Source organism: Paroedura picta, chromosome 11 (assembly GCF_049243985.1).
Source record: "Paroedura picta isolate Pp20150507F chromosome 11, Ppicta_v3.0, whole genome shotgun sequence".
Taxonomy (NCBI): Eukaryota; Metazoa; Chordata; class Lepidosauria; order Squamata; family Gekkonidae; genus Paroedura; species Paroedura picta.
Window position 1 is genome coordinate 14,781,098 of NC_135379.1, and position 24,183 is coordinate 14,805,280.

At 45.2% G+C, this 24,183-nt stretch overlaps 1 protein-coding gene across 1 annotated transcript in view; it reads right to left on the reverse strand.

The window, feature by feature from the left end:
* Positions 1-24,183, reverse strand: part of GPR158 (G protein-coupled receptor 158) — a 118,129-nt gene that overhangs the window by 31,569 nt on the left and 62,377 nt on the right. The window contains exons 3-6 of the mRNA XM_077303043.1: positions 23,488-23,590; positions 17,087-17,304; positions 6,992-7,060; positions 140-249 (exon numbers count right to left, since the gene is read on the reverse strand). Coding sequence (XP_077159158.1) covers positions 140-249; positions 6,992-7,060; positions 17,087-17,304; positions 23,488-23,590 — 500 coding nt within the window. The remainder of the gene's footprint in view (positions 1-139; positions 250-6,991; positions 7,061-17,086; positions 17,305-23,487; positions 23,591-24,183) is intronic.

Below are 24,183 nucleotides of genomic sequence, written 5' to 3' on the forward strand. Positions count from 1 at the left end.
TGCAGGTGAACATTAATAAGGTCAATTGTTCACCCCAAAATGTCCACCATGTTTCAATGCAATTTCTAACGCATACACAGAGACTACATCGAGACGCACAGAGAGAGTTTGACCACAATGAAAATGACAAATGCAATACCTGTGCAGTTTGAGTGTGACCGTTCCATAAGCAGCAGTAAATCCCAGGAGACGGACCCATCGTAGGAGAACGCAGCGGAACACACTTGGTTCAAAATATAAAATGACAACCTAGGAAAACAAAATGACAGGAGGGAAATATAGGGCAATCTGTTTTTTTTTTCAGTTATACAACCTTGCACTGTGGCATAAGGTTTTCAGAAATAGTCCTCTTGTCAGGTCCTGATTAAATGTTACATTACGTAAATGATATGTATAGAGCCTCTTGTGGCACAGAGTGGTAAGGCAGCCGACATGCTGACTGAAGCTCTGCCCATGAGGCTGGGAGTTTAATCCCAGCAGCCGGCTCAAAGTTGACTCAGCCTTCCATCCTTCGGAGGTCGGTAAAATGAGTACCCAGCTTGCTGGGGGGTAAACGGTAATGCCTGGGGAAGGCACTGGCAAACCACCCTGTATTGAGTCTGCCATGAAAACGCTAGAGGGCGTCACCCCAAGGGTCAGACATGACCCGGTGCTTGCACAGGGGAAATGATATGTGGGGGATGGGCACCAAAATTCTGCCTCCACATTGTGTGGTTCCATGTTAAAGGAAACCCAGAAACAAAAGCCAGTTGCATGTTTCACCCAGATGGTTGTGATACTTCTCAAGTCAATACTGAAATTCAATGGTGGTGGTTTGCAATGTGGTCATGTGACATAGGAGGTCTGTGCATGGCAGGCCACGTCATCAGCACAACAATGTAGAATTTGGCACTGAGATTGGAAGTGGCTGCAACGTCACATAGGTAACGAGTTCAAGCCATGAGTTCTGTGTTTCCAGCCAGATGTGCAACCGTCTGCTGCACAGAACTGGGCCCAGGGACGGCTGGCTCTCTCTGCTTCCATTGGAAACTGACTGTGCAGAAAGTTCATTGGTTGGTCCTTGTAATGCACACAAGGAGAGGCTGTGGCTGAGTGGTAGAGCTTCTGCTTTGCGTACAGAAGGCCCCAAGTTCAATCCCCAGTTTCTCCAATAGACAAGATCAGGCAGCAGGTGAGATCCTAAAGAGTCGCTGCCAGTGTGAGTAGACAGTACTGAGCTTGAGGGATCAATGGCCTGGTGCACTACAAGGCAACATCATGCGCATGCTCATGTGTTTGATCTCTCCCCATCTTTCACATGGAGATATGTTTTAATCAGAGGAGAAATGTCAAATTTGCCTTTCAAAAAGAAGGCACTGGTAAACATTTCACCAGATAAAAATACTAACGTGTTAAAGTATAGAGAGTCATGATAGCTAAGTAAGTGTGCCTTTATCAGTATGCATTTATAACCCCTATGGGGGATTGATGAGCATTTGTGAGCCTTCTCTTTCAGGTCTCCAGGCTTCCTCTGAGAACAACTCCATAGGTTCTGTTCAGCCTCCAGCTCCTTTTCCTACTTATATAAAAAAGGTAAAAGGTAAAGGTAACCTTGAGCCGGCTGCTGGGATTGAACTCCCAGCCTCATGGGCAGAGCTTTCAGACTGCATGTCTGCTGCCTTACCACTCTGCGCCACAAGAGGCTTCTTATATATCCCTTCTTATATATCCCCCTCCAAACCAGGCTTATTTCCTATTCTACACCAAGCCTTCCTAGTCCTTGGCCACTGCTCCTGGCCAGGCTAGGGTTTTGCATCCCTTTAGCCTGGAAGCTAAAACAAAGTTGGTACTGGGACGGAAGGCTACCATGGAAGACTCTGCAGAGGGAGGTAGTGGCAAGCCACCTCTTCTTCTTGTTTGCCTTGAAAGCCCTTGCTGGGATTGCCATGAGTTACTTGTGATTTGAAATCCTGGCAGCCTTATATTCCTTCTTAGTTGCTAGATCAGCTGCTGGACAGCTCTATCCATCCTCCATCTCCATGACTGGATTGCTGCTCTTTCTGTAGTTCTGTAACCTGGGTGTAAACTGCATGGAGCTTTTATTCCAACCCCAGGTCGATTCAGTCCCTGCCCTCTACACAGAATGCGATTTCTGTTTTGATTTGGGGCAATTTAAAATTTCCTTCTGCAGCAAGAAGGATTGATCCGGAGTGACCCTACCTTTATTGTGCAATATCTTAGAGTGCTTTTAATCCTCAATATTTCAAGATTCGGATTAGAGAAACCAGGCTGCTTTGAATCTGGGCTCTCCTCCGTGGTAGAGGGCCCGGGATTGGCCACAGGTGGTCATGTGACAGACTTGCCTTAAAGGAGAAGCCCCTAATTTCTCTCAACTTCTGTCGGTCCTGGATTTTTTCTCCCTTCTCTGCCTTTTTCGATTGTCTCTTCTCCCCTCCAAGAAAAGAAAGAGGCTCCCTGCTTGGCTTCTATCCCCCACCCTTCAAGAAAAGAAAGAAAGAGGCTTGGCTCCCCCCCCTTCTGAACTACCCTAGCCTCGTGCAGAACACTTTCCTGTTTCAATGGGGGGGGGGAGAGGAAGATCCGAGTTCAAAGCGATCTGAATTCAACAGGATTGACAATGGAATAAACAAAGTAAGTGCAGACTCTGCCCTGGACTACCTTCTTTGCCACATCTTTGAGCCAGCTTGACAGTTCTAGAGGAGATTGTCCTTCTGTTACATACTTGCATAGGCCAGGCAGGTTTCCAAGTTACTTCAGTCATTTGGAGTTGCACCTTCTAAACCACCGTATTCAGAACTCATTTTTCTCCCGTCCTCTAACATTCTAAGTCTAAAGAGAAGGGCTACGAAGCCGGCAGTCAAGCCCATTCCGCTGTAGTTCGCTGAATGCTAATATTTACTGAAGGAAGAAAACCTCGCTACTTGTAACATAAAACAAGCACCCATGCTGATGTGTACATTAAAGCAATAAACAAGCCTTCCGCAAGCCTGATTCAATTATCTGCTGCTTGCCCCGCTTAGCAAAAAGTGAATGTTTTAATAAACAGTCTTGGAAGGAAATATATAGCATCTTCAATCCTGGAGAACCTTTTAATCCTGCAAAAAAGAGCTCTTCCGCCAGGCATTTGGTTGGGGCCAGTGCATTATGAATTAGCATCAAACTGGCCCCCTCCCACAAGAGCCCATAAGAGCCCTCTCCCTGGAATAAATAAGGAATAGAAATAACATCTGCAAGTAAGCTTATACCAAGGGTTCTAGAATCCTATGTACTTTATAGATAAAATTATCTATTGTATAGATAATTTTATATAGATAAAATTATCTAAAATTATCTACTGTTTTAACTGTTCAATGCTAATTGTTTTAATTGTCCAACCCCCCTGAGATGGTATCTGGGAGGGACAGGTGTGCAGAGATAGAGAGGGATGGATGGATGGATGGATGGATGGATGGATGGAGAGATGGAGAGATGGATGGATGGATGGATGGATGGATGGATGGATGGAGAGATGGATGGAGAGATGGATGGATGGAGAGATGGATGGATGGATGGATGGAGAGATGGATGGATGGATGGATGGATGGATGGAGAGATGGATGGAGAGATGGATGGATGGATGGATGGAGAGATGGATGGATGGATGGATGGATGGATGGATAACCAGGGCCTTTTCCTTGAGAGCATTTTTAGAACCCCCAGCCCTTCCCAAGCAGAGACTGGGCTTTCCTGTGCAACAATAAAGACAAAAGGATCCTCAACCTCCAAGAAACACTCCCTAGGCAAAGGTTTGCCAGGAGGGCCTAGGGCAGGACTCTGTTTGCCAAATTCTAATGCCCACCCACAATGACCCCAATTCCATGCCCAAATGATGCCCCCCCCCAAAAAAAAAGAAACCAGAATCCCTGGCCTGTCCCAGCCTGGAGGAAATTTACCTCCCAACCCCAAAGTGGTGATCAGCATTTCCCTTGGCCACAAGAGCCAAGCATGGACACACTCCCATCTGCCCACCCACTTACATTCTGCCTAAATTCTCAGAATCAGCATTTCTGTGAGGTGGCTATCTAGCCTCTAGCCTGTCATCAGCTTCTTATTCCTTCATTCCCGCCCTGCAGCTGGTGAGTCTCCTCTCTTTTTTGCAAACCTCAGCTGAGGCAGGTGCAAACTGGAGGGGGCAAGGTTGAGGACATTTGGGTCCCTTGCTTTGGAGGAGGGGCAAATGTCTGCAGCTCTGCCCCCTCCAAAGGAAAAGCAAAGGTTCCTGAGGCTGTAGCAATCCTTCTGCCAAGTCCGCCTCTGAACAGGGAGGATACACAGTTTTTCAGGCAGGAATTCAAAGGTTAAGTCAGGCTCTTCTAGATCTGCCTCAAGATTCCATGCTTTAAAATCTGAGCGGGCTTGGGGGGAAAAGAAAAAAAGATTCCGACTTTCAAAAGCCGTTGTCAATACAATGCATGAGGGCACAATCTGGAGCCGGTGCATTCAGAGGGTGCAGAACTAGTTGCAGGGTCCTTTGTATTTTGGCATGTGAGAGGGAGGCGTGTATTAATACCACGAGAATTCCCTGAAAATAACAGCAGGCATTTTCAACTTGATTTTTCTAAAATAAGCTGATTAGGTAACTTAAGACTTCTTTAGCCTGTTCAAACAATATTCCAGCTTCTGGTTACTTTAGATGCAGAAAGTTAATTACAGGAGAGTAAACTGTGGGAGAGAAGGAGAAAATCAAAGTGCGAAACTCTAATTACTTTTCTAGCTGTACTGCGGGGCAGGTATTAAAGGGGGAAAACAGTGTCCTGAAATGTCATTCCTCGGCTAATAAGTATCATAATAATTAGTGGGCTTCCAAGGAAAGTTGATGAAGGTCAGTTCTTTTAAATTCTAAATAAAGCTGGTGGTTGAGATTTTCAAAAGCATCCTGGTGGGGCTTTGGAGGACATGTTCCAATTGGCATTCGCTTTAATTGGGACCTGATGCTTCTATCCCTGGCACCCTGATCCTCCATGAACGCCATGAAAGGAAATTTCATTGGCTTTGGCGAAATGTGTCCTAATTGAGAGCCAGTTTGGTGTAGTGGTTAGGAGTGTGGACTTCTAATCTGGCATGCTGGGTGATTCTGCACTCCCCCACATGCAGCCAGCTGGATGACCCTGGGCTCACCATGGCGCTTATAAAACTGTTCTGACCGAGCAGGAATATCAGGGCTCTTTCAGCCTCACCCACCTCACAGGGTGTCTGTTGTGGGGAGAGGAATGGGAAGGCGACTGTAAGCCACTTTGAGCCTCCTTCGGGTAGAGAAAAGTGGCATATAAGAACCAACTCTTCTTCTTCAGTCCAGAGACCCAGTGACGTTGAGGCACAGAAGGAATTCCCTCAGACAGCCATGCACAAACCCTGTGGCCTATGTACCTTGCTTGGCTCTACTGAAACAAATGGGGGAGGGGCAAACCCTGCATGCTGCATATACATAGGTATCATAGTCCCAAATGCCCAAAAGGGATAATTACATCAAGAAGGAGAAGAGTTGTTTTTTATATGCCAGTATTCTCTACTCAGTACGGGGTGGTTTGCCAGTGCCTTCCCCAGTCATTACCTGGAAAGCTCCACTGCAGACAGCCAGGTTTATAAACAAAGGTAATACAGATGTGGAACATTTAGCACTGCTGCAGCCAAAGATTCCATATATCATTAGAACCTCATCGTGATTCATCTGCATTTCCATGCCTCTCTCTGCCATGTTTTGCTTTTGATCTCTGAGATCTCTCCAAGGTGGGGGAACTGAAGATTACACCAGGGATCTCATAAATGTACAGCTCTGCCTTGAACTTCACAGTCCCATCTTTGACTTGCTGGAAGTTCCTTTTGTTCTTCTTTCTGTTTTCCTATGTCACCTTCTAGTCTCAGAACCATACGATGCCAAAAATAAGCTTAGGTAGCATGCGTCTTCCTTTTACATGTTCCAAAAAGACCATCTGTTCTCTAAGGTAGGTGTTCAAACCAAAACAACTTGGTATCTTTCTTTTCTTGCATTATTCCACCATGTACCCACGTAAAACAAAAATAGCTGTGTTTTGCTTGAAAAAAATCAAATGGCTATATATGTTTTATTTGGGAGGAGGGGGGAAATCTAGTCAACTTTCCTGATTTATAATAAAAACTAGAAAAACAACATATTTTCTGGCTCTGACTTTTCTATTTAGGGCTTCATGATATTCTCTTTGTTTCGGAAGAACAGTAGACAGAGTTTGTAGATGGAATATTGATAAATCTCTTTTAAAGGGGACAGGTTGGCAAAAGTATTTTTCATACCTTATTACAGCCTTTTTCAACCTTTTGTCTGTGGGAGATCCTCTCAAATGATTTTCCAGGCTTCGAGGAGCCTCAGAGGTGGAGTCAGTTGGCCATGCCTCCCTGCCATGCCCCCTGGAAGTGACATGTCACAGGAAGCGACATCACCACCAACATTAATAGGCAGCTTCAAGGAGGACTGAGGGGGGAGACAGGAGGCTGTTTAAGGCAGGAGTGGGCCCACAGACTCCGCTCCCTTCCTGGTGCAGAATAAAGGGGGGTGAGCATTACTTCTGTTTAGAATTACTCCCTTTTGGTCTTTGTCCTCACCTATGCAATCCCAAACAGCATTGTACCCTCCTAAACCCATGGCGTGCAATGGGTTTACAAAGATATAGCTGTGTTTAGGATCACACAGTAAATCAGGATATCTGGGGCCAGGACCGAAAAGGCCCTGGCTTGGGTTAAGGCCAGGCGAACCTCCTTAGGGCCAGGCGAACCTCCAGCAGATTAGCACCCACCGAGTGAAGAGTTGGGGTAAGGGGGAGAATAGTGACATAGGATGGTAGAAATCTGGGATGGTTTCCCGGCTGCAAACAGTCTGAAGAATTTCCATGCAGTTTCACAAAATCTGAGAAATTCTGCCTCACAATATTAGCCATATAGTTTAGTCTCATGCATTCAGGTCAGCATTAGCCCAACTCACCGGGAAATAAAGAAGCAGTGATCCAAGCAGAATGGTCTCCAGGAGAATGAGTCCTGATGCCCGGATGCTCTACAAGAAAAGCAAAGAGGTCTGAGAAATCCAGTCTTAATCTGACATTACCTTATTCTGATAGACTACCCACACTTCCACACTGCCCATTTCCCCAGGTTGCAGGATGCTCTGGGAACAGTGATGCTCTGGTTTGGCTCCTTCAGTGGAAAGAATATTGGAGACTCAGAGTGTTTCTGTGGTATTATATTTACACATGTAAAAGGAAAGCACAGGTGGATGCAAAAAGAAACTCCCCACAGATGAACATATCTGTTACTCCATGCATACAGAGAGAGATCAAGAGTCAAGAGTCTGCACCTGTGACATGCTTTAATCAAACTGTAAGTATATCTCTGTACCTAAAGAAGTGTGCCTGCACACAAAAGATTAGACCTTGCATCAAACTGTGTTGGTCTTATAGGAACCCCTGGACTCAGACTTTGTTCATAGGCATACCTGTCCACTCCTCTTTTTTTCTGATGCACATGAGATACACTCTCGGCACAGAATTAAACAACAGCAAAGAGTGGTGACCCTAGGTACATATCATAGGAGATGGTCTCCAAAAAGTCTAACATTTACATATATTGGTTGGAGCCATAATTTACAAATCCCATTCAACCACTCAGCTACACTTTATAAAGAGTTTAATATAGGTAATATAAGAGTGTATCATCACAGTTCTGACCACTGAGGAAGACCCAGTAGGGTCGAAACGAGTTTGGTCTTATGTGCTGTTAGTTCTGTATAGTTTTTATGAAGTTTCTATTCTGTTTTTAACTGTGCATTATAATAAATAATCAACGTTTCACATTATTTTATTAATAAAATCAGAGTCCAGTTGCCCTCGAAAGCTCACGCCTTGAATAAATCGTTGTCGGTCTTAAAGGTGCTACTGGACTCTGATTTTATTGTGCTACTTCAGACCAAGACGGCTACCCATTGGAATCTACATTATTTTATTGTACAGGGCAACTTCTGAGTTCCTTCCCACTCCTCTTTCTGTGACAGTAGATTCCCCCCTACACACCCATGATGAAAGCATTCCTTTTAACCCAGAATGAGAAAAGAAAAAGCCTCCTTGCCTGTTCCAAAGCAGCACATTAACCATGAAACCACAAAGCCATATTGAGATGGTCACCAATCTCTATAGCAGGCTTTCTCAACCAGGATTTCATGAAACCCTCGGTTTTTTCGACAACCCTAGAAGGGTTTCCTGAATGGGTGGGAGTTATTTTTTAATATGTTTTTAATTTTTTTAAATGTTTATTGGGTGATATGATCATGTCGACCCACCCTCCCTGCCAAAACGGCCAATGACGGGCCTGGAGGGGAAGGGAAGGGGAGGGGCCCTGGGTGGGCGTGTTCACAGCTAAGCTTCCTGACCATATTCTGCATGATCACACCACTTCTGGGGTTTCTTGAAGCCTGAAGAATGTTTTCCCAATGGTTAAATAGTTGAGAAAGGCTGCTCTACAGGTTATCAGTAGTTTGCAGATGTTGGGAAAAACGTATATGTCCATCCCCAAATCACTCATGTTGTTTTTTTCTAAGATTTTTTTTTTAATTTAAAATCAATTTAGCCACTCTTGAAATAATTACATATGAAAGAATCACAAGGGTATAAAAATATTTGCATGTGTAAATGAAATCAAAAAACAGAAATACATGTTATCATCCCTTACCCCGTGTATTTTAAGATTAAAAGATAAAATAGACGAACAGTTCCTAAGATTCTCACCAAATCACTCTCAGAAAGATCACACAACCCACATCTGAGAGATGCAAGATTGTTTTGGGTGCAGCTTATATGAGCCCAATTATGTGAAACCCCATATGACTCAATCAAAACCATTTAATTCATCTCCATTGACTCCATAATGTAACAGGTCTGAATTGAGAGCAAAATTTCCCATGGAAGAATGGATTGCAAACCAGTGGCCTATTCGCTCTTTACATTGTGAGAATTATCTTTCTTAAAGACAATGAGAACATTGCTAACTGAGCAAATATATGTTTTGCAAAAAAGGACAGACCTGCTTTTGTTTAATCATCTATACCAGGGGTAGTCAATCTGTGGTCCTCCGAATGTTCATGGACTACAATCCCCATGAGCCCCTGCCAGCATTTGCTGGCAGGGGCTCATGGAAATTGTAGTCCATGAACATCTGGAGGACCACAGGTTGACTACGCCTGATCTATACCATTAACCAGCAGGAAGGATCTCCAGAATCTAAAACTGGTTTTTATACAATATATCTGTCCTCTCCTTTCAGCTGAGTGATCACCTCTTCCATGACCTGAAGAATGTTTGGCCCCAGCCATCTCCTACATATTTAAGGATCATTGAGAAGGTATTTATTTTTAGGAAAAATTACCATTCTTTATGCCACAAGCTCTGTCTTCCTGCCAGGCAAGTAAATCCAGGCAAAGCAAATAAGATTAACCAGATTAGTCAATCTACCCTAAACTCACAATACACAATACATAGGTACATGAACTTAGTCTCAAGTCTGATCTGCAAACCAGTTAATCCAGAAAGCACCTTCCTTGGGGGGCTGATATTCAGAGTGTGTAAATCCAATTCTCACCAACCTTGGATGGCAGGTAAAGGAGCATCCAGGGGAGGTCTGCTGAGAGTTTGGTGTCTCTCACTTGCCTAGGACCTGTTCTGTACACTCCTGAACCTGTCATATGCAATTATTTTGACAGGTACAGGTTTAGGAGAGTACAGAATGGATCCTGTGCCAGCCAGAGACATCAAAGTCACAGGGGACCTCCCTTCCATGCTCCTCTACACTTCCTCTGAGTTGTTGCTTTGAAGTTATGTAAACATTTAGACTGAGCGGAGACACTCTGTCCAGAAATGTCTCTCCACTCATGAACCACCACAAACAGCTTGAAAGTTTGTGGGAAGTTCATGCTGGTGGCCCTGCTACGAACTTGACATCTCAAACCATGAACTGGCCAAAATTCATCATGAATGTTTGTTCATAAACCAGTTTGTACCAATCCCTTAAAAAAGGTAAAGGTATCCCCTATGCAAGCACCGGGTCATGCCTGACCCTTGGGGTGACGCCCTCCAGCGTTTTCATGGCAGACTCAATACGGGGTGGTTTGCCAGTGCCTTCCCCAGTCATTACCGTTTACCCCCCAGCAAGCTGGGTACTCATTTTACCGACCTCGGAAGGCTGAGTCGACCTTAAGCCAGATGCTGGGATTGAACTCCCAGCCTCGCTGGCGAATGCTGGCAAGGGCTCCTGGGAATTGTAGTCCATGGACATCTGGAGGGCCGCAGTTTGACTACCCCTGCTCTTGACTTATGTTTCCTTTCTCCATCTCCAATGAAGGGGAGTAATCAAACTAGGCCAAGCTCAGGTCACAGTGGAGAGGTGGAAGGGCAAAGCGGAAGCCAGCAGGGACCTCTTCCCTTAGAACAATTGCGTGAGCTTCCCGTTTGAAATAGGGTAATTCTGAGAAGGAAAGGGTAAGTGCAAAGCCTCCCACAAAAGACCCTGCTCACACAGCACCTTTCAAACAAAACATTATGGAAAGATGGTTTTCATGCGCGACAATCCCTTTGTATGTGTGCATCTTGAGAGCACAAGGACCAGTGTCTCACACTGGCATTTATAAAGCGGCCTTATTTACTCCCCTGCAAAAAATAAAAATCTGTCTCCAACATGTACAATCTGTCTGGCTAAATACTGCCTTCACACACGCTCTTTTTTGTTTCTTGGCACGCAAACTCATTTACAGAGAGCTACGGTAGGGCTGTCAGAAAGATTACCTACCGCTGCCTGAAATCCTCAGAGGTGATATTGTGAATTTCAACTCCGCCTTTCAGGCCAGCTTGCAAATGTTCCAATTGGTTTAACCTGATCTGTTCTTTAGTACTGGCAATCTGGGATTTTTTTTTGCACGCCGTAGATTGCTCGATCAAGGCGAAGCTCCTGGCTTTAAAATACAACACAATTGTCCAACTACTTCTCCTCTTGTTCTGTTTTCGCATACGATTTCGGCAACGTATAGAAGTCCATTGCCTAATGGCTCCTTTTCATATAACATGAATATCCTTCCATTCAATTAGGGAAGAACGAATGGTCTGAATTTAACCCAATGTCTCCAATAAATGTGGGGTTCGTGTAGTTCCAGTCTGACAGCAGCCCATTCCTTAAGGCAGGGGTAGTCAACCTGTGGTCCTCCAAATGTCCATGGACTACAATTCCCATGAGCCCCTGCCAGCAGTTGCTGGCAGGGGCTCATGGGAATTGTAGTCCATGAACATCTGGAGGACCACAGGTTGACTACCCCTGCCTTAAGGTATGCCTTCCAATTTTGAGACCTGGGAAATTCTCTGTCCACATTAACTGAGGCCCTTTCCATGTTTCTCCAGACACAGCAGATGTCTTGGGCTCTATAATATATTGAGGCAAACCACTGAAGAGGGACTTCACAGAAGACAACCCAGAAACCGTGCCAAGTCGAGTGGAAGACAGATACGATTGGCTGCAGTCTAAAGGAGCATGTATGTGGACAGCTTTGCATGCTATAGACATCCTCTTTCAGTACTGCCCCTTGTTTCCCTTAAAGCCCTCCTCAGTCTCAGGAGGAGCTTGTGCTCAAAGCAAACAGCTATCAATCTGGGTACATATGGAAGTACCCCATAAGTGGTCTTTTTGTGATCCCAACTATAACATTTATTCCCAAGTTGGATCCAGATCTGGCTTCCATAAACAAAAATAACTATTACTTTCAGCCTTGGAGCCTGATTAGAGGAAAAGCAGTTGGCAGGAAGGAGCTGCAGGGGAAAGTAGTAGGTGGAGAAAGTATTCAGAAAACTTCTCTCACCCACCTTTTCTGCACTTGAATTTGCTCCCAGCTGGCTCCTTTAATACTCTGCAGCGCTCTACAGTGATCACATGTTCCGGCAAACATCAGGCACGGGAAACTTTAGGATAATCTGCCTCCCAGGCCTTCATCATCTCTCCCTGGGTTGAATGGCTCACAGTGATTTTGCAATGCATTTGGTTAAATCAGCAATAAATGAAGAGTTATCTGTTCCCAGAGCAAACCCATTCAAAGCAGTGAATCATGCTTCCACGGCAGCAGTTTGGAACAATTAAGTACATCGACAGCACTCTGCTAAAGTCTGTGTTCCAGTCGCAGCTGTTGACCTATTAAGGGCTTTTCAATAACCAACTGCCTTGTTTGTAATCAATAATCAGGACATTTAAATAAAGCTTGAAGTATCTCATTATTGATGGTTTAGGCAGGGGTAGTCAAACTGCGGCCCTCCAGATGTCCAGGGACAGCAATTCCCATGAGCCCCTGCCTGCATTTTCATTCCACGGAATGATGCTATAGATAAGTCTGGGAGAACACTGGAATAAGTTCTTTTCACGGGTCAAGCATTTGCTGGCAGGGGCTCATGGGAATTGTAGTCCATGGACATCTGGAGGGCCGCAGTTTGACTACCCCAGGTTTAGAGAAACAATTAAGGTATATGAAAATCACGGACATAGAAATCACGGGGAGTACGCCAGTTGCAGGAATTAAGGGCGGCTGTTGAATTCGACCTCCAATGAATTCTTTAGTCCCCTTACTTATGGAAAACAGCCAGTCCATCACAGCAAAAAAGGAGAAAAAGAAAAGGAAAGGGAGGGGGGGGAATTGCACCTTATTAATATTGTTCTGCCCTTTAAAAAATGCCAGATTTTTGCGGGGAGGGGGTGGTTGCAACCATGTACTACCCTTGTCGTTTCCGTTCATTCATTTTTACTGCTTTGCCTTGCAGCAATCAAGAGAACATGACTATTGGCATTTCGAAACGTACATAATGCTCAGAAGGCAAATTGTTCGCCTATTAGATCCTACTGCTTCTCTTCCTTAGTGATCCATAATCTGGGGAACGTCAACACAGTCTCCAACGGTGCATAAGAAGCGGTCGGGAGAAAACAGAACCTGAAGGAATTGGCATTCCCCGCTGATCAATGCACTCTTGTTGTCATTCTGTTCTTTCTTCTGGGACTGCTCCGCTGCTTCTTGTGCCAGGAAATAAAATCTGCATTGCTTCCACCCTGGAGAATCATTAAATATCTCTTAGCTGAAATGCTACAGCTGTCTTTGGGCATTGCTTTCCCGCAGACTGAAAAACCAAGCAGCTTCTTCAATATAAGGAAGCTTTTAATAAATAATGTGCAAATCCTTCCCTCTTACCTATTATCAGGGCTATACTTGTACTAGGTAATTAGTTCTAGTGACCATACAGGTAGCATCCAAACACACACACACAAGCATTAAAACCTGTTGTGTACAGAAAAGAACAGGCCCTGGATAGAGCTGGTATGAAGGGTTGCCCAGGCATTTAAAGTGCCTGCTCCCAGACCCTTCCCAGACAGTGGAAAGGGCTGTCTCTGCAGAGAGTGAGAGGAAGAAAGATGCCACCAAACAGCTGATCCAGAGGCTCAGCTGTTTGGCTGGGTCTTTAGCTATTATCCTTTACCTGGTCCAACTGCTGCTGCCCAAAGCGGGCACTGCTCAACCAGGGTAACCTCCAGGTAGAGTGGGGAGCAGGCATAAGGCCTGGCACCCTCCAACATGCTGATGTCACACAGACCCCACTCCCGCTCCCAGCAGCCCCCGGTTTAAGAGGTGACGGGGGTCACAGCAGGGCGAGCAGCTTGGCCGGGGGGGCACTGTCACCGGTCCTCCTGCAGGCACCCCTGCTCGGCTGCCAGCCACTGGAGCAGTGGAAAAGAGCGAGATCAGCATGGTGGGACAAGAGGCAGAACTGAACTGAGAAACCCTGGAAAAAACAATTTCTATACAATCCTGAACAATGGATCTTCACACCATTGGTCGGTTTTGGTTTAATTTCTGTGAAAGAACCCTTGCATAATTCTTTGGTTGGGGGTCACCGCAACATGAGGAACTCTATTCAAGGGTCGTGGCATTAGGAAGGTTGAGAACCACTGCACTAAGCCTTATTTTAAAAACAAAACCTAACCTGGGACGAAGCCATAAGAGAATGTTCTTGCCCTTAATGAAATAAATGGGGACTGTGTGACAGAATAGCTGTCAGTCTGGTACAACATTACCACAGCAAGTGTGTCGAAGTGTTAATCCACAGAACCACATCGCGCCTTAATAAAATGGGGCTAGCATTGGTTATCGTTTTTATTCCCAATATCTAGCAGGCTTTGAAACAAATAACCGCAAGCTCAGCCTTCCTATTAAGTAGCGACGGTTCTTCCTTTTCAAAATCCGTACGAAACGGTTTCAAAAAAGCAGAAGGCAGTGGGCGCGATCTGCTGGGAACCCTTCCTGAACAAACCCTACTGAAATGAATGAGGCTTGCCTAAGCACGCAGATTTTGATTGTGTCCAGCCTCTCCTGGACACTGGCTGGATGATTCTAAGTTAGCCCTAAATGATGGTTTGCCCAAGGGAAATCATAGGAGTCTTTAAGCTGGCTGAACGGCATCGGAGACAACAAAACCAGGAGTTAAAAAGAAGAGCGCCACTCTGCAAAGCCGTTTGCTATTTGCGGAAACGGCGAAGATTTATTATCACTCTGTTCCATTTTGTCGATCCGCAAAAATCAAGGAACCTGCGCTTCCAAAACGTAGGCAGTGAAAATGTCAAAAATGCATGCACAGGAGCTGGCAGGGGCTCATGGGAATTGTAGTCCATGGACATTTTTTATTGTTGTTGTTGTTATTATTATTAAACTTTTATACCGCTGTTCCCTTAGGCAGTTTGGTGTAGTGGTTAGGAGTGCGGACTTGTAATCTGGCATGCCAGGTTCGATTCTGCGCTCCCCCACATGCTGCCAGCTGGGTGACCTTGGGCTCGCCATGGCACTGATAAAACTGTTCTGACCGGGCAGTGATATCAGCGCTCTCTCAGCCTCACCCACCTCACAGGGTGTCTGTTGTGGGGAGAGGAATGGGAAGGCGACTGTAAGCCGCTTTGAGCCTCCTTCGGGTAGGGAAAAGCGGCATATAAGAACCAACTCCTCTTCTTCTTCTTCTTCTTCTCACGATAAAGATAAAATTTACAAGATAAAAATTACAATAAAATCCATAGTTAAAACCATTAAAACCAATCCACACTATCAATGTTAGGCAACAGGCAAGCACTAACTAACCCCCACTAACCCCCCCCCCCAAACTGCCCCATATTAGCCGAGGGACATCAGGTTGCTACTATGGGAGTGAGGCAATCAGATCACTCAGATGAACCCAGGGAGCCCAGATCCAGCGTCGGGACCGCCCGCCCTGGCCTCAACCATATGCCTGGTGGAAGAGCTCCGTCTTGCAGGCCCTGCGGAAAGCTGTTAGCTCCAACAGGGCCCTTAGCTCTTCCGGGAGCTCATTCCACCAGGTTGGGGCCGGGGCCAGGCGAACATCCCTGTTTGCCTGGCCTCAACCAGTTTGCCTACCCCTGATTTAAGCAGAGATGCACTAAACGAATTCGTTTTCACGTATTTCATTTATTTTACATATACATGTAATTCCTCTGATTGCTCATTCTAGGCAGAAATGCTCGTAGTGCTTAAAGTTTATTTATGTAAAATTATCTATTAACCATCCTTTTCCCCAAGGTGACTTACAAGATTAATTTTAATAAGAACCATAAAAGAGATTATGTAAAACCAAACCTTCAAGTCACAAATGCGGGATCAAAGAGAGAGCTGTGGGGAGGGGGGGGTGGTATCCTGCATTTTACTACCCAAAGGAGTCTCAAAGTGGCTTACAATCACCTTCCTCTCCCCACAACAGACCCCCTGTGAGCTTTGTGGGGCTGAGAGAGCTCTGAGAAAAATGTGACTGGCCCAAGGTCCCCCAGCAGGCTACACGTAGAGGAGGGGGGAATCAAAACCAGTTCTTCAGATTACAGGCCGCTGTTCTTGTCCAATACCCCAAACTGGCTACACCAAGTCAGGGCCTAGAAGATGGAGCTCTTCCACCAGGCGTTTGGTTGCGGCCAGGGCAGAGACCAGAGTTACCAACCTGAGGATCTCGCCCTACCTCCTTATGATTGGGGGGGCCTGGGTTGACATCACCCAGGGCGGTCTATGTGAGAAACAAGACTGGGAACAGTGGGTTGGTGGATTCAGGAGAGAACAGGAATTCCATTAGGCGGCCACCATTTGTAATTGTAATGAGGAGTTTTATGTGCTTTATTGCGTAATTTTTATTGGTTTTATAATTGTAAACCATCACGAGATGGCTCATGCTGGGAGTGGCAGTCTAAAAATCAAATAAACCAAACTAAACACGAGCAGTTTCTCATGGTGCCCTCACAGTCCCGTGAAAAAGATTTTCAAAATGGCGGCGGCATTGTTGCGGAGGTCACACGGAGACTATTTGTAATTTGATTTACAGCCTCCTGCTCCTGTACAAGACTGTCACATCTGGCTTGGCCCTGAGCCTTTGGATATTTGTGGCTGTTTTTACCCCGAGCCCATTGTGAATTTCAACTGCTTCAACTACGGACACACTTTCTCACATCTGCCTCAGGTTCGGGAGAACGTATCCTTTGGGTAAAGATACAGCCCCTGACAACTGCATGCAGGTTGGGCAGAAATCAAAAAGGTTACAGATGGGAATGTTTTTCTCGTTGACCAGCACTGTAACCATACAGAGGAACCTGGAGCATTTTTCAGAGCAGGGGTAGTCAAACTGCGGCCCTCCAGATGTCCATGGACTACAATTCCCAGGAGCCCCTGCCAGCGAATGCTGGCAGGGGCTCCTGGGAATTGTAGTCCATGGACATCTGGAGGGCCGCAGTTTGACTACCCCTGTTTCAGAGGAAACAAAACAAGGCAGCCCCAACATAAAACTTCAGTGCACATTCCAAATTTCTCAACTAATTCCTCATTAGAGGCTTAAACAGATCCTTCGATTGCACTGGGGTGGTTGTGAGTTTTTCCCTCAAGGGGAAATTTGGGGTCCCTCCAACGTAAACAAACATGACCGTGACAAGCCGCGATCCAACAGGCAAGGGGTTTAGCGAAGAAGATTTGTCTGAGGTTTACCTTTGCTTTGCGGAAATGGTAGACCAGTAGCATGCTTATGAAGTCCAACAGCATACAGAGAGTTTGGAACGAGATGATAGCAAGTCGTAAGTACTTGTCTTCTTGTGCATAGCAGGGAGTATCATCTGTACAGTACGAACATCCTTCCCTGCAGGGCAAGCAAGTGTAGACTTCCTCAGTCAACTTGCCTCCAGAAAAATGGCTGGCTGCATCTTTCCCTAGAAGTACCATGGAAGTTTGAAGGGGAAGAAAAAAGATAAATCAGCTTGGATAAATCAGATGCTTTATATTTCGTGTGGTCTACTGTTCAACTGTGGAGTATCCCAAGGAGGAACCAGTCATGGAAAAGGAGTGTTGGGGAAAGAGCCAAAAAGAAGCAAGGAAGCACTGCTGTCCTTTTTGATGGAGAAACTTGCCTGCCCAGCCAACCCTACTCTATCACAGGTCAGCTGGGTGGCACCATACCCTTGCCCACATGACTCAACTGAGCCCAGCAGTGCCACATCCGTCCTGGGTGACTCAACTCCTGGGCTGGCCAGGCCCAGGCAGTGAGTGCTGAGAAGAGGCAAAACACCAGCAACCCATGATGCCACAAGAGACAAGCCCACCAGGAGAGCAGCAGCAAGAACCACTGCGGTGGGGACAACAGCAGTGGCACAGTAAGGGCCCCAACTCAACCAGCTGCTAGGAAAACAGCAGCAAGGAGGGGAAATGCTGCAAGAGCACTTCAGCCACTACCTACAGCAGCTGTTGGTTTACCCAGGCAATAAAAAGATAGAAGGGTGGGACCCAGTGAAAAACCAAAACAATAGCCCAAACAGGGGATACTGGGATGCCAAACCGGCTGAATCCAGTGTAGCGAGTTGACACAGAAGGACCATTTATGCACTGGAGGTTTCATGCCAGGCTGCAGGCTGGAGTTTTAGTCATGGCAAGTTGCCCCACCTCTTCCTGCACCCATATGGGGGAGCATTTGGCCCTGGTGCACCTCATCCGCCCCAGATTTGTGCTCCTGCATAAGAGCTGGGTGAGTGAAGTTCCCAGTGCGTAAACGGTCAAGGAGTCTTCAGTCTTCGACACAAGAATGAATAAGAGCTACAGTACATCAATTTGCCTATTTATACAGACATCTGCCTGCTTTTACAGGTATTGGCTGTTGAAATATTTAGACTATAGACAAATAGACAAATACATATCAGACTAATACATATCAGGTAGACCTTTTGTATTTATTATTATTGTTGTACAAATTGATGTACTGTAGGTATTATTCATTTTTGCCTAAGATTTCGTGCTATGAAAGTACTTTTCTAGAATCACTTTGTTTAAATGCCTTTTTTGGTATGTATTCATGATGTTCTTTCAGTTTGGTCTGATATTTCAGTAAGGCTTGTTGTTTTGTATATTTCCTTTTCTAAGTTTGCAGAATCCATTGACAAAGCACTGAACAGCGAAATGCCTTGGGAACTATTAAACGGATATTGTATGTATGTATGTATGTATGTATGTATGTATGTATGTATGTATGTATGTATGTATGTATGTATGTATGTATTTATTTATTTATTTATTTATTTATTTATTTATTTATTTATTTATTTATTTATTTATATGCCGGCCTCCCTGGAGGCTCAAGGCAGTTTACATAAAACGTAGAAAACAATACAAGAAACAACCCATAATCTATAGATAACCATAACATTAATACTATTAACTGATAATTGTAACAATGGTAACAGTGCAACAGGTCCAGGAGCAGAATGCATTGATGGATCTCTGGGAGGGAGGGAGCAGGGGCCCTGCAGATGTTGTTGGTTATGCCTGGTCTCAACCAAATGCCTGGCGGAAGAGCTCCCTTCTGCAGGCCCTGCGGAACTGTTTTTGCTCCGTCAAAAGATTGAAGATTCCTTGTGTGTAACTTACTACACTGCATTCAGCTAGTTTATGCTCCCATCCAGGCATCTCGGTGTCCCTGTTTTCGCAGTTTAACCGGAGTAAGGGGAAAGGGGGAAAGGGGGAAAGGGGCTGCAGCTGCAGGCTAGTGAGGAAGTGGCAAGGTCTTCTCCAGGCTGTGCAAGAAAGACCTAGTGTAAGGTGACCAGATTGTCCCACTTTTGGAGGGACATCTGGGGGCACCTGGCAAATTGTACTTATGTTGAAATTTAAAATATATATATTACAATACTATTTTGCATTCTATGCGTTCTATGAAACTTTTTGTTGCTACATATAGACCAAATTTTTAATCAAGAACACCCCCCCCCCAGTCAATGGTGTCCCACTTTACCAATGTTAAAATCTGGTCACCTTACCCTAGTGGGGAGGAGGAAGGACCAGATGCTGAAGACCCTCTTCCCTCTCCAGATTGGAGGCTCTACAACTCGCCCAAGCAGAACAGAAGAAGGCATGAAGGAGAAGGAAGTTTCTGCGGCCAGGGGCACAGAAGCCCCTAAGCCCCCCAGTCTACATGTAGGAAATGTCCATGCGTGAAGGTTTAAGTACGATAAGCAATTGGGTTAAAATGTGCTAAATTAAGGTTAAAAATTCGCCCTTTAAAAGATTCACTCTTTGAACAGAACAGGAAAGAACTCTTAAGTGCAGAGAATGGTTCAAAGAGTTTTTAGTTATTTTTAGGTAGGATTCTACAAATTGGGATCAAATATCCCAGGAAATAGGATTAAACACCAAAGAGATGAATGTTCAACATAGCAGGCAAAGAACAATATTTTCAGCTCAGGATTCCTGTACTAGAAAGAGGAAAGTATGAAAGCAATCCTCGGAATAGATATTGTATCAACATCAACGCCACGGGAGAGAACCAGCCATCCCTATTATTCACATATGCTGGCCAGACCCCGTTACTCCTTTGATACTCATAGAACAGATGCTGAATCAGATGCTTTCATTGTTGCCTAATTCCACAATGGCTCCAACCTGCTTGGTTCATTTGCTTTGAATGCATTCAGGCCTCCCTAACTAACATTTGTGCAGCTTCGTGCTATAGGACGCCGTGCAAAATAAAATCTAAAGTTAAATAACAAGGAATTGTCTTCTGTAGAGGATGATGGAATAAAATCTGGCATGAAGTACACAGTCTCCATCTAGATCTGTGTTGTTGTTGGATTAAAAAACAAACAACCAGAATAATCCTTGTAGCTAAGGGCACACCTATATCCCAGCACAGTTTGTATGTGTGTTTCTAGACTGTGGTACATCTGTTCACATATTATAGAATACGCAAAGTGACTATGGAGGTCTCACTGGTATCCCATGATTAACACTATTGTGGTCTCTGGATGTCTGCAGATACATGTTGTTGTTGGTGCGAAGTCGTGTCCAACTCATTGCGACCGCATGGACAATGATCCTCCAGGCCTTCCTGTCCTCACTGGGAAGAAAGGCCCTCCCTGGGAAGAAAGGCAGATACATACTCCTCCCCTACATGTATCCCATCTGGCAAACGAAGTCCTGCAAATGCCAAGGTTTAGAACAGATATACTGTGACTGGTGGAGACGTTGCTATGGCTGTGGACATTTAGAGGCCAGGAGCTTGGGAGCTAAGCCTGAGATCCAAGACCTGGGAGTGGGGGGAACCTAGGCTCCAGACGGAGATCTGGACCCAATCTGTATGTCTCTGTCAAGAGGCTATTGTGATTAGCAGGTCACTGGCCTCATTGCTATATGTGACTTCTCAGATACTGGCCCTTGGTCTTGATCACTTCCATTCCATTCCTGATTTGTCATCCATTTGTGAAATGACGGAGTCTGCCACATGCAGCGTACTGGTTGAAGTGTTGGATTAGGACCCAGGAGACCAGAATGCAAATCCCCACTCGGCCATAGAAGCTTGCTGAGTCACCTTGGACCACCTTAGGCCATCTCCGCTTAAACTTCCTCACGGGGTTGTGTTAAGGGTAAAATGCAGAGAGGAGAGCAATGTTAGCTGCTTAAGGCCCTCACTGGGAAGAAAGGCAGGCTACACGTGAAATAAATACAATAAATAATCTGCCTGGCCCCTACTGTGTAAATACCCTTTTCAAAGATGTAAACCCTTTCAGGCAGCTTTGCCTACAACACAACAACTCTCGCCTCCTTTCAGCAGGAGTGACATCCACTGAGCCCCTACCGGTGCTTCAAAAAGAATGGATTGGGCTGTTTTTCCAGCATTCGCATCATGAGCAGAACTGCAAAGAGAATTCCATCTGCCCTGCTGTCCCCGCTGCCCCCCCCCCCTTGCCTCTCAATTCTGCCTCGACCTGCAACTGTGCAATCCCACAGAAAGCAGACGGTTTGCAAAGTTTTAAGTGGCGGGAGCATCTGGCCGGCAAGAATCTTGATTATTAACGATGGTGAGCAAGCAAGAACACAGCTTGACTTTCAGATCCCTTGCTGGGCTTGCAGAGTTGGCAGTTAGTTAAACAGTCTTTCCCCCACCACCACCACCACCACCACCCTCAAACTAATGCACTGAGGAGATTTCAAAGAGCTTCACAGAGAATGAAGCCTTTCTGCAATTCCAGTCTGACTAACTGCATTATAAACAAAGGAACCTAAAAATCACATCCCAGGAAACAGCACTTTGGGCCACTGATAAAATAACACAAAATTGGCATGAAGCAAAACCTGTCCTAGGCCGATTCCACACAGGCAGAAAAGGCGGGGCGGGAGGGAGTGTTTATATGGAAGGAAAGCTAAATCCCCACTTCCACGTGATATTGCCACTAAATCGGCCCCCTCCCAGGCGTGGCACGCGTCAGGCTGCCGTTGCCCTGCTTTAAGGGAATGTGGATATTTTCTGGATTCCCTTAAGTGATCCGGGGGCCAAGGGGGACCAGCCTGGCAGAGGTCCGTGTGGACAGCTCTTCCCCATCCTATGGAGGCCCAGAGGGGGCAAAAAATCCAACACTCTGCTCTGCAGTGAGAATAAGTGCTGTACAAGTCTACAAGTCTACTTGTACAAAGATAATATACAAACTGAAGAACATGAAAAATTGAGAATTTATAATTGACTAGCAACAAAAAGTTATCTTGAAAAGAATGGGGCATAGCACCCAAAATTACATTCAAACTGTGATCAACCAATAAAGAGAGAAAAAGTCAACGATTCAACGAGTGACGACAAGGGATTTTCTTGTAGACCTGATGACCAAGCAACCAACTGGCAGCCGGCTTGTAATTCACCAGTTTCACCAGGTGCTTCTTCAGGGTGCCAGAGTTGGTTGCCTTGGCCATCAAGCTCTAGGTGAATTGACTTCAGTCTGAGCCCACTGATCTGAGTATCTCCATGTACTGAAACCAACTTCCATGGTGAAAATTTCACAGCGAACAGGAACTGAACCCAGATCTCCACAGGCCCAGCTCAACACTTGGCTGGCTCAGAACCCTCGCCTCAAAAAGTTCTAATCCTTGTAAATCCTTAGACAGGAGGGGGAATGTGCCTAGTCATTTAGTAAGAAACGTCCTTTAGTTGTTCTAACCACTGACAAGAGGCAAATCTATGACTGACATGTAGGATATACTGAACTGTTTCCATCCTGTGCACACTGGAGGAGGCACACTTTCCAAATCAACATCGCATGCCTTGTCAAGAGTTATGCTTTAACTCTTCTGACAACCTAGCCAAGGGAAAGCCACAATACGATGCACAAACTTGTGTGCTCGCCTTGATTTTCTGCTTCCTAGACTAACTGGGTTCTAAAAATAGAACATTTTAAAGAAGAGTTGTCATGCCCTCGAAACAGATTTCTACGAAAGCCCAGACATTCCACTGCCTGAGATAAATCTGCAGCGATCGACCCCACACTTTCCTCCTCCCTCCTTGACCCCAAATTTCACCCCTCCCCAAAATGGATTGCAACCCCCTCTTCTCCCTCTTCCCTCCACCAAACTCAGTTGCCAAAGGGAAACACAACAATAAACATGCTAGATGTGAATAGGTAGAGATTAATTTGCATAATATGCAAATTTGGCTGCCCAGATTTAGGGAACTAGAATACATCAAGGTTACTTCTCAAGTCTCTACACTGAGAAATACAGCAGCTGCTTTACATAGTATAATAACAAAATCAGAATGCAAAAGGGGGTGGGTGGGAAATAGCAAAAAGTCAAGCAGAGAAGGGAACTCGCTTCGGATCTCATGTAGGTGCCTATCAGTGAAGGGAATTTTGAAAATATTTTATTATTTATTTACCAATCAAATCTGCTAAAAGTAGATATGTTTAACAGGGTTCTCCAGAGTATCACAGATGACAAACCACAGGGCTAAAATTCCTTAAGTGATTATATAATCCCAGAATTTCAGGCCAGTGGGAATATACTGTATAACCCTGACAAGGATAAAAAGGAATCTTGCATTATTAATGCAGTCTCTCTCACTTTCCAACTGAAGCAAAGGCACTTACTCTGAAAGCTGTTCACTGAAAATATCTCGGGATGATAGAATCCAGCCTTGCAAATGCATTTGTAGGCTCCCAGCACAAATCCAAGACCTTTAATTGGCATACACTGTAAGAAAGAAAGATAGGCAGACAAATGAAAAACATGTCCAATCCTTTATCTTGTACGGTATATCCTCATCTTAAGCCTGGCAATCTAAAAAGGGTTTACTTCTAGTGAAAGTAAAACAGTGTTAAAAGAGGCTGAAAGTGTCAACAATTCAAAAGTATACAGCTGTTTGCAGACAGAAGTTCAGCATCAGAACGGATGTGCCGTTCATATATTACAGCAATATATAAGAAGGAAGGATGACAACTATTGGCTGGGGAAGAGCTTGGAGAGAGGAAGATTTGGGGAGCAACCATGGAGGAGCATAATGTCATAGAGTTCAAGGGTGGGACAATGCTAGAGAGATTATCGTGCCTTTCCCCCTCCATACGGACTTGCCTCTGGTTGCTCACTGATGGGATGTGTGATTGAGGGTGGTAAATCCAGTTTTGGTGATTTCCCTCATTGCGAGTTACAAACAGCCAAAACTTGACCCAGCTCCTTGACAGCCTTGAGATGCAGGTGCCGTTATATGTAGAGGGCTCTAAAAGCCGCCAACATTCGAAGGCTGTCCAGGGGCAGATTCCTCGTGCAGAAATGGTCTGAGAAACAGC